This window comes from Acanthisitta chloris, unplaced genomic scaffold (assembly GCF_000695815.1).
Source record: "Acanthisitta chloris isolate BGI_N310 unplaced genomic scaffold, ASM69581v1 scaffold26185, whole genome shotgun sequence".
NCBI lineage: Eukaryota > Metazoa > Chordata > Aves > Passeriformes > Acanthisittidae > Acanthisitta > Acanthisitta chloris.
In genome coordinates, this window is record NW_008675741.1 from 9071 (window position 1) to 24098 (window position 15028).

At 41.5% G+C, this 15028-nt stretch overlaps 1 protein-coding gene across 1 annotated transcript in view; it reads right to left on the bottom strand.

Annotated features, from left to right (window-relative positions):
- Positions 1-14006, bottom strand: part of STARD13 (StAR-related lipid transfer (START) domain containing 13) — a 20401-nt gene extending 6395 nt beyond the window's left edge. Inside the window, exons 1-3 of the mRNA XM_009075880.1 lie at positions 13937-14006; positions 11808-11889; positions 4061-4124 (exon numbers count right to left, since the gene is read on the bottom strand). Of these exons, the coding sequence (XP_009074128.1) occupies positions 4061-4093 (33 nt within the window). The 5' untranslated portion in view covers positions 4094-4124; positions 11808-11889; positions 13937-14006. The remainder of the gene's footprint in view (positions 1-4060; positions 4125-11807; positions 11890-13936) is intronic.
- Positions 14007-15028: the final 1022 nt, after the last annotated feature.

Consider the following 15028-nt stretch of genomic DNA (forward strand, 5'->3'; position numbering starts at 1 on the left):
TCTTGGATGCAGTATGAAGGCAGTAAAATATGACAGGCTGTCAGACTAAAATGAGGTGTTAAACCAGAAAGACTATTTTGGGACTGGAAAAATTCTCATTTTAAAAGTCTATTATTAGAAGTATTTTTATATGAGGTTTTGATAGTAAAGTTATCTCCAATCTCTGACTAGATCTCTGCTGGCCTGTCTAATTGAAAAATGTAAACCAAATTTTACAAGAACGCCCAAAACCTTAAATAATGTGAAACCTCAAAAGCTGGAGATTGGGATCAGTAGCATGCCAGGTCTCACTGATGCCATAAGCTTTTGCCAGTTTATCACTTCAAGTTGGCCAGATGTTTTAGATCATGTCCAAACCATAAAATAAAATATAGCTATGAAATCTTGGGTTTAGTCATTCCTCTTTCATTCGTTGACTCTGAGGTGTGCAGTGCTCCTGCAGCTGATGTTAGTTCACAGGAATGAATGGAGATCTTAGTTCTGTGGCTAGCCAGAGAGAGAAAAATCAAGCAGCCAGCGTAGTAGGAGAAAAGGGGCTAGAAAAGGCTAACACTGCTTTGGCCATTTTGTCTGCAGGGAAAAAATGGCACATCATTGGCTCTACCTTCATTTTAGCTCCACAGCTCGCTGTATGTGTGCATATATGGACCAAAGGACTGCACAGCCTCAGGCACTTAAAAATCCATTTATTGTGGTCTTAGTAGTGCCACAAAGTGAGTATTTTAAAACCACAGGGGTATGTACTTTTAAATATTTAGCAATGGTAATTATATCTACAAAGCATACCACTGCTGAAGCGTTGATGGCACCAGCCAATAGGATAGAAATATTTTTTTAATTTGTTGTACATCCCAATATGCCAAAGGGACCTTAAAGAAGATTCTTGGCTGACACAAATCCCTGTAGCTGCACTGACATTACTGTATGAACTAAAAGGATTTAGCCTGTATTTTCTACAGCTGGAATCGATTAAACTAGCCAAACGGCTAAAGACATTGTGAAAAACACACAGCACAGAGTAGGGAGACAGAAATAAACATAAATTCAGTGGTAAATATACTTTAAATCATTTTTAGGGGAAAAAAGTTTTGCATTTGTTTCAGGTTTTTTGGAGTTTATTTGGTTTTTTTTTTTGGTTGCCTTTTTTTTTGAGACAGCAGAGATAACATAAATGGATATCAGTAGTAAACAAGTTTTGACTCTAACAACAACATAGACAGGATTACATTCTGCCCAAGAACCACTTAGAAAATAGAGAGGATTTTTGGTGTAAAAATCTGCAGCTCAATTAAATAAAGGTTTAGTTTTGGGTTTTTGTAATTAGTAAAGAAACATGCTCATGTTTCATCAGAAGCAGAATCAGACAAATATGAAATGAAATATCTGGATGCTGGAATACTCTCATGGTGACTCACTACAAATTCAGCTGCACTGTGAGTCTTGTGACATAACAGGCTTTTCTTTCGATGGAATTAGTAGAAATTCTGGAAGCCACGAACATCCTGAATGAACCACTGTTTTTGTCAGATATCTGTGTGACGAATGAGACTGGCCAAAAAAAAAAAAAATTGCGAGCACTTAGTCAACCGACATGTCACCAGCTATGAGGACAGTGGATCAAGAGAAGGTCTGAAAGCAATGATTCTGACACAGGCAGAGCAGACATTTTGGAGCAGTGACTATATACTTCTACTGACCTAGGGTGAAATCAAGTGCATGGCTTTGGAGCAAATTCAAAAGTCCAGTTAATACCATTATGTTTGGGAAGATGAGAAGGGACAAGTTTCTTGAGGAGTGACTGATAACATTTGCCAAAGAGAAAGAGCTTTTGATTCACAGATTTGTCACAGTTGATTTAAAATAGTACAGCTTTTTGACTGAGGGTGTACTTGCCTGAGACACAGAGGGATGCTAACAAAAGGCAAAAAGTGGGTTTATTTGTGGTGGAAATCCACCACATTTTTCCAGCTGGGGGCAGGAATTCTCATAAATCGACAGCTGCAGAAGGCAGTTAATCCAAAGGCTAATCTCTGTCTGTCCAAATCACTTACGGGCACATTTGCAACACATGCATGAGGATTTCTGTGCGCATCTTGATGAAGACAAGGGGAAGACAGCAGCCCACAGTGGGAATGGTTTGGGGGGGAGAGTGCGCAGTGGGGAACACTCATGCCGTGCTGGCTTTCACAGTAACCTTGCCTGGCAGCTTTCTTGGCCATATTTTAATGAATCACTCAAGCAGCTGTGCTAGTCCTGTGCAAACCTGTTATGCTGAACCTCCAAAGCAAGCTGATTTTGCATTTCATTGTTCAGATCACCATAGAGACTATTAGGAAAAGCAATATCTACAGCAAAAGATTTATTTGGTTCAGTGTTCAATTTCAGACCCAATTTCCGGCTTTTACACTTGCATTTACATTTCTTCCTGTCAGCAGGCTCTCCTTCCTCTTCTTCTCTCATCCACACTCTCTTCAACTTTCAGTTGCTCTGCACCTGTTCACTCAAATCTCCTTCAGCACCTCTTTCTCTATATTTTTCTGTGCCCTGCTTCTCTGTGGCCTGGTGCAGGTATGGACCCAACCAGCTTCTGTCCCCCTGAAAGAGTACCAAGTAAGGCAATCTCTCTTCAATCCCAAATTACTGGTCACCTGTAAGGAGAGCAGCTGAGGGCTTTGATCCATTCAGAGCAGGGAGAAGTGGCAGCAAAAAAATTAATAAAACCTAAAGATAAGAAAATCCTCTATTTTTAACCCAGCATAATCAGACACTCAAAGAAGCAAGCAAGCAAGCATACAAATCTCAAACCAAGCCTAAAATACTTGTTGAAGAGAAGACAGGAACTAAACAAATTTTCCAGAGGACAATCAGTGTTCACCTATGCCTTGCTTTTTGTAATTCTGTCTCTTGTGCAGCTCCAGTTTGAACACAAGTACATGAGCTCATGAATGCAAACCAGACACCTCTCCATGCAGGTCAACACACAATTGAGTTAGTTTTTCCTGAAGGACCTCAGCCTCTTCCTGTGGCACATGCCTGCCCAAGTCATGAAGTTATTGTGCAGTCAGGGGACTTTACTGCCCCTCTGTAAGGTATGACATAGGTGTTTGATATGGAATGTGCTGGCACTTACCAAAGACATGGAAAACCCAAGACAGGAAAAACCCCTGATGCAGTGAAGAGAAGAGGTGCCCCAGCTCCAGTGAACAGACAAAATACAAGCTCAAGAGGCTGGTACACAGAGGAACAAACAGGCATGTGCTAAAGGCAGAATATCTAGACATTAAAACCATTCTCTGTTCAAGTTCCCTCACACAGTGAATAGAGTATGATTAGACTGAAATTGCAAAGATGCCAAAAATGCAGCTCTTAAAAAGCACTAGACAAATGCTCTAGGAAGGAAAAACAGAAACCAAAATTTCTCAGTCGACAACTGCCATTACACACCACTGAAGGGTTTGGGGGAATTTGTGACCAGAAAACCAAACGTTCAACAGTTAATGCTGGACATGTTACAAAACTCTGAAAATCAATAGGCAGTTTCTGCAGACCTCAACGAAACACTTTAAGCTCAAATAATTCCCATGTACACAGGAGCTTGTAAAGATGACAGAGTCTATTTTCATATTCTTAACTGGGAAGAAGTCAGTACAATAAATAAAGAAAAGCTGTTGTTTTCATCTCTGAGCAGAATTTTCCATTATGTACTCACATGGCATTGACAAACAAGCCAGCCTAAGGAAACTCCAGTCTTTTCACCCGCTAACTTATCTTCTTCATATCAACCTCATATCTACTTCTGCATATGTAGAGTTTAAGTACTGTGTGGGTCCTTTTAACATATGCATCACTATTCCTGGTGTATTAGTCACAGATTTTTTCTATTTTATTTATAATTTCAAGATTCAGCAATTGACGTTATCATGAATCCAGATAATGCCGACAGGCATGTTCAAAGTCAAATAACTTACTTCTAAGAGCATTATTGAATTAAAGGCTAAATTGGGGTGGGTTTGTCACAAACGCCAGGGCAAAACCAGCACATTTCATGAAGCTTCCTTACCTTTTTTCTTTGGAAGTTCACATCGAGTTTCATTGAGGCGCACTTGTTCAGTGTGTTCAGTCGTCTACAGGGCAAAGCAGATTCAAAAGATTAGCAGTGTCTGGTTAAAGGGCACAACTTTTCGTAAGTTCAAAACCTTTTCTCTTATCAGACTGCAGGGTGCCATCTGCATACAACAGGCTTCAGAAACCACATTGATCAATATTCCAGCTGCAAGACCACTGCATTAAAAGGGAATCTTAGCTTCACTTTACCTGATAGACAAGTTATACAGACTACTTTTTAATTTGTAGACATTTACATACTTAGCACAGGAAACAGGTATAAACAAACACCTCTGTCAGCTAGGGAAATGACAAGAGAAGAAGGAGGTGAGTTGCTTTATGAAGGACTGTAGCATAATTGGTCTAAAACAGGGATTTCAAAGCACTGGTGAAAAGACCAAAAAAAAAAAAAAAGTAGTTCCTCAGTTTTGGCAATTGGCACTTTCTTAAAAAAGTTGACATAAAGAACTTTTAGCAGTTACTTAAATGTTTCTCTAAAGCCAGCAGTTTCTTCCCCATATCTGTGGATCTTATAGACAGATCAACACACCGAGCATTTAACAAATCTAACATCTTTAAATAAATATTTTTAGTTATTTTTGATCATGTTCATACTGTTGTTACCAGAGCCTCTGTAAGGCTTCTGCTCCTTAAATCCAAGGTTATCCTGTGATGACAGCGGGTTGAAATGACAATTCATATGTGTGTGTGTGTGTGCCCATGTGCAAGGGCAGCCAGAGGACAAGAAAACATGCTCTTTCAATAGACAACCTACCATGCTAATGATAATTGACTGGGTTTTACTTATACTTAAAGATCCTGATCCATCAAACTATCCAGCTTCTAAAAGCAGAGGTGCAGAGTTATATATATTCAACTTTGAACATTTTCCAGACCTAAGAATGAATTTCAAAATAAAGAGAGGCAGGGTGAGGGAGCCATGTGGCCACAACACTCTTCTGTAGTCTGCCAGCATCTCCTGTGTCTCTATAGCAAGAGCTGCCCCTGTTGCTTTTGAGTCTCAGGAAGAGCCTTCAAATATCCAGAACTGATAACATTTGAAATGCATGTGGTAACTTACAAGGACATATGAAAAAAGTATCACATCAATAATATCTCTCACATAGCATAAGAACATTATGGTATTAACATATTCCTCCCCAAAACTTCTAAGATTAGAACTCCTTTCAAACTGCCACCCCTAACAAAGAACCAGCCCACCAAATGTAGGTCTTCCTTAAAAAAAATTCCCTCACAAAATTTCACCCATTCCTTTGCAGATAAAATACAATTCCCTAACTCAAGCCAATAAATTCATTATGCCATATCAGAAAAGTCCTGTGCTCATCGTATTAATTTGTGTAGAATGCATGCACAAGCACACCCCATATCCATGGTAGCAGCGTTCCTGAAATAAATTTCAGCCTTTGTGGCTCTGTAGCTGTATCTTTAGGTTTCTGCCCACTAATCTTCCTCCGGGATTACATTTATTATTGCAAAACTAATCTTTTGCCCAAACACGGAATTTCTCAACCCAAAGTGGCATTTTCCTGAGGTCCTGGGGCTGAATAACATTCACTGCTTCTTTTGAGTGCAAAATGTTTAAATTTGCAAATCAGTATCAATTTCAAATATACAGAGGCACAGACATATTTTCAAAGGACTCCAGCCCAACTTTCTATCCTTGGGGACAGCTTCCTCTGAGCAGTAAACCAGAAGCTAATACTGGAGTCCCCGCACCTCTTCATTAGCTGGCCTGTGCTGAAGGGACAAGTCTGTAGCCACATTTCCACACTGACATACCACTGTGTGCTGCTTAAGTGCTCATAGTTGCGTGTCTGAGTCAAGTTGCTGTTGTGTCCTGACACCTTTACATGTTAAGTGGCCAGAGCAGTGATCAGGAATGGCTCCTTGCTTCCTTGTCCTAAATGTGTCCCGCAAGGCTGACCAGGAAACAGACATGTGCAGAGGTTCAGAAATCCTGAGAAACCTTTGCCTCCTTGCAAAGCTGCTCATCGACTCTGAAAACCAAGCCATTGACTTGTACTTCCCTTGCCATCATGACAGCAGGCACTGAAGGAACATTTCTGAGAAAGAAGGCTGTCTCCAAAACAGCCCTTGGCAGATGATCTCTGCAACTGCTTTCTCAATAGTTCATCAAAACCCCTCTATACTTATTGCCTATTTGCAGTTGTTAGGGAGAAGATGCAGAAGAAAACATTTTAAACACAGGGACCAGTGCTCCTTCCATTCACTACTGTGTCACTTCAGGAGCTGGGAGATGAGAACACCCTCGATGTACCCTTCACCCTGTATGTACTCTATGCATGTACAGCCCACAGTAAAAAGTGCGGTGGCGTTTCTATTAAGAAGAGCATTTTCTTCAGCACAGAAAGGTGCAGAAAACACATGATCAAACCAACAAGACCATCAAATGCCATCACTTTTCCACCAATGGCATCCGAAAGAGAGATCATTTCAGCAGGGACTGAGAGGTGATCTCTATAAAAGTGAATGCTGCACTTAAACTGGAGACTTGGGAAGCCACATCATTGTCCTGGCTGCTTTCTGACCTGGCTTTGCTACGAAGAAGTTGCTCCATCAAAAACAAAGCTACTCTTTACTGGGTGCCAGGGACTCAACCCCAGGTTTTAAATTCACTCCTCTACAAAACAACAGTATGCTTTCTGGGGCTCTTCCAGTGCTGTGAAAAGATTTGCCAGTGAAATTAGAGAACTAATGATCATATTTGTGAGCTTGTCTGGTACTAACAACTCCAATCAAAGCCAGACTGTTTCAACTTCTTTTGCCTTGTTGATGTGCCAGCAGTGGCAGAAAGCTTTTCTCATCAGCTTAAAGTTGTCAGATGACTGACAGCCAAGTCTTCAGCAAGTCTTTCGAAAAGCAAAAAACCCCAAATTTCTGGCTACAAAGGCTGTCACCGATGTCCTGGTTGAAGTGAGAGAAGCACTACACTCTTACATCACTGCTTGAAAACATGGGAAAACACTGGCTGTTTGTAATGTTAACAAAACACAAAGTCTGGACTTCAGAAAAGGCAGGAAAAAAACCCACATAAAAACCTACAAGATAGGTGGCTACATAAAAAACCCAAACCATCTAGGATGCATTTGAATGCTTGTCTGGAAATTTCTGCTGTGTTCAGGGGATGACTGCAAAACATTTATTGCATCAAGTGTTTCAGCAATGTTAATGTTATTTCTTCTCCAGAGCATCACAGGTAAACACTGCCTTGGTGGTCTAACACTTATCTCTATGGTGAGACATCATCACTATGTTGAAAAGTGGCCTTTGAAGCAATTCTTAAAACACCAGCAGAGATATTCATGCGCCCAAACAGATGTTTCTGGTGCCATTTTAGATACCCTAAAGTATCAAGCCTGGCCTTCAGCTGCTGCTGGTACTTTGGTCCAGTCATCACATCGAGAAGTCTGGGCTATCTGAGGAGATCTAAGACAGCAGTAGACACATGTCTTTAGGGCTTTGAATCCCAACCCAGTGCTGTAATTATAAACCCTTATGATGGAAGTTCTTCAGAAGCAGGAAATCTCTGAGTTTTGCATCCTTTACAGCACTGAGTAGTGTTTAAAAATAAATACAAGCCTGTAGCAATGCAGAATCTGGCCAGCTGGAAAATTTTATGAGACACTTTCTGTCCTGCTTGAAGATCAACCCAAATAATGGGGACACAGCTCTGAAGTGAGTTGGAGTTCCATGCAGGGGAATCCCTGGACCTGTGCTGCAGCTGTTTCCAAGCAGGTGGGTAGGAATGCAGTCAGGGGCACCAGCCAGTCCTGCAGGAGGAGGCATCATGGGGAGGGCTAGCATGGACAGCATGGTGTCTCCTACCTCAGCAGGTCTGCAAATGTCCTCTCTTATGCATCATGATCAAGAAAACACACTATATGGTTCCATAATTGCCTCTCTGAGAGAAACACAACACTATTTCTTTTCTTTAGCACTATCTCTAGCCAAGTTTAGATGCTGCATACACATGTCCCTATCCAGCTTCTTCTCATGCTGTTGAATTTGGGAAGAGGACATCCAGCTGCACTCTGCTAAGGTCTCAGCACTTAATAAGGGTCCTCCCAGTATCATTAGGGTTGGTGTGAAAAGCTTGCAATGGCATATTCCTGCTCCACCAGTTTTGTGTGTGAAGAGAACACACTGTTTTCCAGTCCTATCATCTTTTTACCATGGCTACACACTCATGAGGTGAGTAAACTCTCCTGGAAGTCAATGGGACCATTATACTGCCTTCAGAGCAGGGCTTTCTGTCCTGCATGTGGAGAGCCAGGCTTATCCCCTAACAGCACCCAGAACAATAAAACTCAGCAGATGCACTGACTATAAAACCACCATTTCAGAACTCTAATGGTAGGATGTCCCATCCCATACAACAACCTTTGGGTTATTTACAAGCTATCTAAGAGACAACAGCTCTGGAAAGAAAGGCTGCTGACTGCTTGGCATAGTTCAAATTTTAAGAGCTTGGTTTAGGGGTCTATGTACCTGACTGTTACACACTTGCTCTTTATGTTTTTAGTCACCGCATTTACACTAAAATAAAAAGTGCAACGTGGCTTGGCTTTTCCTTCTCACCCTCTTATCACAGCGGCCACAAAAGTTCCCAGAGCAGAGTTGGTTGCTGCTATTTTGGAAACGACACAGAGATCCAACTATAAAATTTTCATGCCCAATTATTATTTTGGCAGGCTGACAGCATTTGTCTGCAAATTGCCTGGCAATTCTCTATTGTTCATTACTCAATAAAATCGGAGTGGAATCTCTTGATAGATATGCCTCTAACCCAAAGGCCTCAAATTTGGTTTTCCCTCTGCCAAATTTTCAAATGATACTGTAAACAGTAGGGATGTTAGAATATCTCAAAAAGGTCACTGCAATCTTTTACAACAGGGAGTCTTAGGCTTTCTGACTAAAATACTACCAGCTGCCTTAAAAAAAGGTTTCTCCACATTTGTGCCTCATGTTGTCATGTATACTGCAATGCCATAAGAAAACTGATTATAAAATAAGATTGAGAGTCTTGTTTCAACCCACAAGAGCACAGAAATTCAGTGTTTATGCTATTACTGTTCAGAGCTAATACTGCTCAAACTGATTATCCAGTCTGGCATTCCAGCTATAAAATATCTTCCAAATAAAAATGAGAAACCCATTTTCTTCAGTACTATGGGCTGAACTTGCTATCACACACTTGTCAGTGTGATGGCTTGGTCATGCATAGCTTTGAGGGCAGCTTTGGATGGTTGGAGAATGGAAGTTTGATTGCCAACCTGAGAATCTGCGCGTACAGAAATAAAGAACAACCATTTTTTAACTTTCTGTTTCATCAAAGAACATCAAAGCTCTCCTGTGATATACTGACATGCATGTTGTAGTAAAGCCACCACAGAACAAAGGAAGTGTAGAAAACTGGCCACACTGGTCAGCCAACCTATGAGGATTCCCAATACACTGGAAAACTTAGAAGATGTTGGTTTGATAGCTAATACAGTAACAAAGCTGGTACTGGGGGTAGAAGCTGACACTGTTTACTGCTTCTGATTAACTTGAATCTTGGCATTTGGTACAATGGCTTTTTATGGGTCACTTTCAGCTAAAGGTTTGAAGTTGCTGAGTTACATCAAATTAAATATTTGCATTCTGAAAATATAACCTGTACAAAATGTTTGTATTTCTAACATTATGAGGTGCTATTCATTTTTTAGATCTCAATTGTTTAAAAACTTCCAACAAAAATTCAAGTCAACAGGTGTTGACTTCTGAATAAAGTAATTACAGAAAAAGTTACTAGACAGTCATAAAACCCTTTATCTTTGATTAAAATAGTTCGGAAATATTTGTGTCTGCTTTTGTACTACAGGTCTCAGCAGTATCACTTGATTTAGGCTAATGTAAAGCATTTTGTCACATAATTTCATCTATCCAGCTACCAGTTAATTAAAAAAATCTCTTATTTTAATGAAAGCGAAAAAAATCCAAACCCAACCAGTCTCTAGCTGATCAGCTCACAAAAATATCCTCATAAATACATCAACCTAGTGTAACTGCAGGTGTATCTGTGAGTCTACAGAGAGGCTGGAGAAGCAAGAAATGAGCTGTTTCCATTTTCAGCTGTGCAGGTTGTTAGATGCCTGGTGACCATGACTGCAGTACTATCATTGCCAATTACTCCAAAGAAGAAAGACAAAGAAGAGTCACAGAGCTACAGATTGACTACAGCTCACTGTTCGCTGTCACAAGAAAGGGAGAGGAACAGGCATCTTACTTGCATTTTTGGCTGGTCCTTCAACTTGGTGGGAAAGGGCAGAGGGGAAGAGATCTCAGCCTCCTATTACTACTGCTTTCCAGTTCCCAAACTGCAGCAAACTGTGTCTTCCATCATGCCAGACTGAAGCAGGGTGATGTACATATATATGGGAAGGTTTCTTAGGTATGGGCATAGCAATCCCTCTCACCAAGCAGCGCAGAACAGCAGTGGATCAAGTCTGCACTAATTCTGCTCTCTGGTGTCTGTGAGAGAGATCACTGCAGGATCCAAGTCTTTCCTACTGATTTGTCTTTGGACACAAAGGCTACTACATAGAGAATGAGAATATTCTGTTCTCCACAACCATGGCAGACAACATAAGACACAAGAGGTCTCACTTGCAGCAAGTGCATTTGGGGAAAGCAATCTGACAGCTATGCTCAGGAGTTATGTGATGGACAGAGAGATCAGATGAAGCCTTCCAGTCCTATTTTCTTAGAAACCCTCTCTGCATTCCTCCATCACAGACTCATTAATCCCTGCAATGCACAACACGATGTGCAGTGGAACAGCACACCATCTCTGATGACTTTAGCCACAGTTGCAGAAAGGGAAAAGAGTCTTGTCCAATTATCTTGATATTGGTGTTGTGAAAGTTTCCATAACATGTAACAAAGCCAGATGCTCCTTCATCATTCCTTGAAGAGGACAGGAGCAGAACCCAGCTTGAGCTGAGCACAGGCAAAAAGAGGGGAACAATGCCTCTGCAATGTGGTTTTGCAAAACTGCCACAGAGTTGCTGCATCTTGAGTCCTGGGGGACAGTACTTGAGCAATGCAATACAGTACATTCATCACAGGCAGAGCATAAAAAGCAAGATAAACAGTAAACACAGGCCCCCTGGGAGGGACAAACCAGTGATCAGTTGCAGCAGCTGTAGTACTGGGGGGTTCCGGTCCCAGTTCTGTTACTGGTGCCAAAAAGAGAGTACCAAGGGAATCACAGCAGCATGAAAACCACGTCTGCTGCCAGAGAAAGTACTCGCTGAATTTTATGCAATGAAGTTTCATCTTTTCTGCTGCGCTTGGACATGAGTTATTAATCTGCAACAAAAATGTGACTCATTTACTCAGGGTTTACTTGCACTACTGCTAGTCCTTAAAAAGCAGCCATTTCAAATCCATTGGATTAGGATCTTCTCAAATATTGTTATGTTTTCTGTGAGTGTAGGGGGTGTCCTACTGTAGGATTTTCCATAAAAGAAATTAATTCAAAACGCTAGTATTATAGATATCATCACTTAATTCACCTGAACAAGCAAACGTCTCTACTGCTGCTTCTGCAGTATGAAAACCAAATCAGATCATGCTTTTAAATTATCAGAAAGGAAACTTTACATGTTATTTACCTGCAAAGAGGTTCTACAAGGTCCTTGTCAAGGAAATCATGGTCTTTCTTTACTGCAGCAATGTCAATGGGGAACTGGGAGTCTATAAAAGAAGACACAATAATAAGATGACTGCTTGCTATTCAAATGAAAATGCATTGTCTACATCTACAATGTGTTGCATGTGCTTGCTCATTGAAATCTAGTATGACCAATTTCACTCAGCTCTGGTTCCCTTCCAGCTGCGACCCTTTCAACCACTTTATTTATTTAGCTTTTTACCATTGAAGATATGCTTGAACATGCAGTGCATCAGGGTAAAAGCAAGATTATTTCATTTTGGCTTAAAAAAAGTACTCAATTGTTAGCTGTTCATTCTAGCATCTAACGCAAATGAATGAGATCAGGGAATTGCTAACACACTTGCTTTATCCACATAAGCAACAAGGTTCTCCATTCCCATTGCACTAACTTAATGAGTTATTTGCTAGACAGACTTTTCCCCAAAACCAGAAATGTTCTGGACTGTTTGCTTTTAATACAGGTCCCAATGACAATGATTTCAGACAGAGGGTTACTCAAGTAAGAGATAAAAAAAAAGAGCTGAATTATAACCCCCAATATTAGCGAAAAAGCCAGAGTAGTGTGCTGGAAGCTGACATTTGTAATGAAAAGTAACATGGCTGCAACACATTAGTGGGCTCTGTAATGATGGGATGGGTTCCAGTGCTGTGGCTGCTCTCCAGACTGCTCTGCCATGCTTAGGTACTGCAGCAGGATGCTGTGCTGGGGTACAGGAACTGCAGCCAGCATTTTCAGACACGGGTGCTTAGCACTGACATAATAGATGCCTGCAAAAAGGACCTTGTTTTCAGAGACACAGACTGTCTAGAGCACACCGACTGCACGGGAACTGTAGGAGCCCAGCACAGGGTGGTTTTTGGAGAGAACATCCCTTTGAGCTCAGCAGGCAGCAGGCTCTCCTTTCTCTGGGGGAGTCAGTGTCTGAGATACTCTGATTACAAAGCAGAGGCAAAAGTACTATTGCCCACCCATGGACTGTGGTAGACACACATTTATGTCAGCTTTGGTTTGGCAGGCTTACCAGTCTTAGTTCCTTGCTGGATTTAACAGAGACAGCCTGTCTCCTGTGAAGCCACCTGAGCATCTCTGCATGGTGCTCCTACTCCCTGGGTACCTAGGCTTCCCATCAGGACCCAACACCTGAGTCCTGATGGACCTCAGCTGGCCACTAGAAGCTATGGTGGTGTTCTCAGCACCATGCTCCCCACCACCCTCAGCCCCACACAAGGGGATGGATAGCGTTCAAGCCAGCTCTCTGTAGAGCTGACTCTGACCCATGAGGTTTCGTGGCCATTGTTCCATGTGTGGAGCTGTGCTGCCTCCAGACTCAAGCTGAACCTGGAAGGTGTCCAGAGGCATTTGGCAGAGCTGCACTTCAGCTAATAAGGCCGAGAGGGCCTGAGCTGGCTGTGTCTCTGGCAGAGAGAATATACAGTTTAGGAAAAATGAGGATCAGCTGTAGTTTCCCTCTCAGCATTGCGCTATGGAAACCAGGAAAAATCCAGCTCCAGCCCCCAAACTACTGAACACAGTGGCAGTGCATACCACTCACCCTGCCCTTGAGGGCACTGCTTTGCTGTGCACCAACCTTACAGCTAGAAAGGGGACATGGCCATTTGCATTGAGTTAGTAATGAAATATCAGCTTTTCTGACTTTGTAAATGTGAAGTGCAGCTCAGAATAATTCACTTTTTATAACTCTGCAGAGTTTTCAATCTTATTTTCAGCAAGATTGAAATTTTCAGTAGCTTTCAGTGTTTTTGCCTTTAGACACAGTACAGAAAGTTTTAAAAAAATAGACTTATGTATTTGGATATTTTGTACTTGTTTTTGTTAACCTTTGAGGTTTACACAAACTATGTTGCTCTTTTTTTTTAACTTCCCATGGCTGTGAGGGCAAGGATCTTACTTTTCTTTTTTGTGCTGGTATGACTCCAGCAGCTGAGGCTTTGTGAAGCATCCAGCCATGGCCATAATTCAGTCAAATGTAGAGTTGGCCGACTGCAAGCTCTCCTGGCAAAAGCCCAGTGCACTTTCAGTACTGCACAAAGAGGAGACAAACTTACCCTCATAGAACTGAGCATATTGGGGAAATCCAGCTGCACGCAACCAGTCACACGCTTCCTTTGCTTCAATTTCTGTGCAAAAAGACAAAAAAGTTCACACTTTGTTATTTTGAATTAGAAGTTCTTTTAATTACAAGGAAATAACAAAGAGAGTTGGTAGTATCTGTTTGCTGCTTAAAGTACTGTCATCACTCTGAAGAGATTCTTTATAGCATCAGAAAATAAGATAGAGTCTCTCGAATCTGCCTGTAAATCTGCCTGTCTCCACAGGACCATGGGGTGTGCATAGCCACTTGGTGACTGAGATAAAGTGTTAACCATCTCCTCTCAGCAGGAGAAGCTGCTCAGCCAGGTTTGTGGTCCTGTGATCCATCTTCCCCCAAGGGCAAGCTGTTGGTGAGAGGTGAAGATGAAGTAGGGTGAAAATGGGGTGAGAGGGAGCATGCACCGTGTTTTCTCCTGTTCTGACAATCCTTGTGGAGGAAAATGCCATGTGAAATCCACTGAAAGTTCTGCCAGGAAAACCTCAGTGCAAGTGTCGTGATACTGAAGGGATGATCACACAGATAGCATGTGCTTTCCTACCTTTAGCCACCCAAACTCTATTATGTAGACTTCCTCCATCGTCTATGGAGAGTCAGTTGCTTTCAAAGGTGATTCATTTCACCTTAAAGTAGTGTCTGAAATATGTGAGATAAATCAACTACTAACAATGCTTTTCTCTAGTGGTGCTAATAGAGAGAGAATAAACAGCTACAGGTATGTCTGCATAGCTAAATAATATAGACACAGGCAATATCTACAAGCACTGGATGCCAGACTGCTCACTCTTTAATTTCAGTCCACTTCCAGGCCTGTTTTGGACTGCTTGAGTTACCTATCAAGACAAATCTTTTATTGAGAAGGCTAATACTAAGCAGAGAGAAGAGACATCAGCCAGTGTCACCTTGTCCCTGCCTCTCTATGATTTAGAAGTATGGACATGGCTGATGCTGAACTAGGTTTTCCCTTTCAAACAGATTTCACTGGGTAAGATGTATCCTACTCCTATGGAAGAGGTGGGGGAATCACCAGCTGGACAAGAGAATAGTC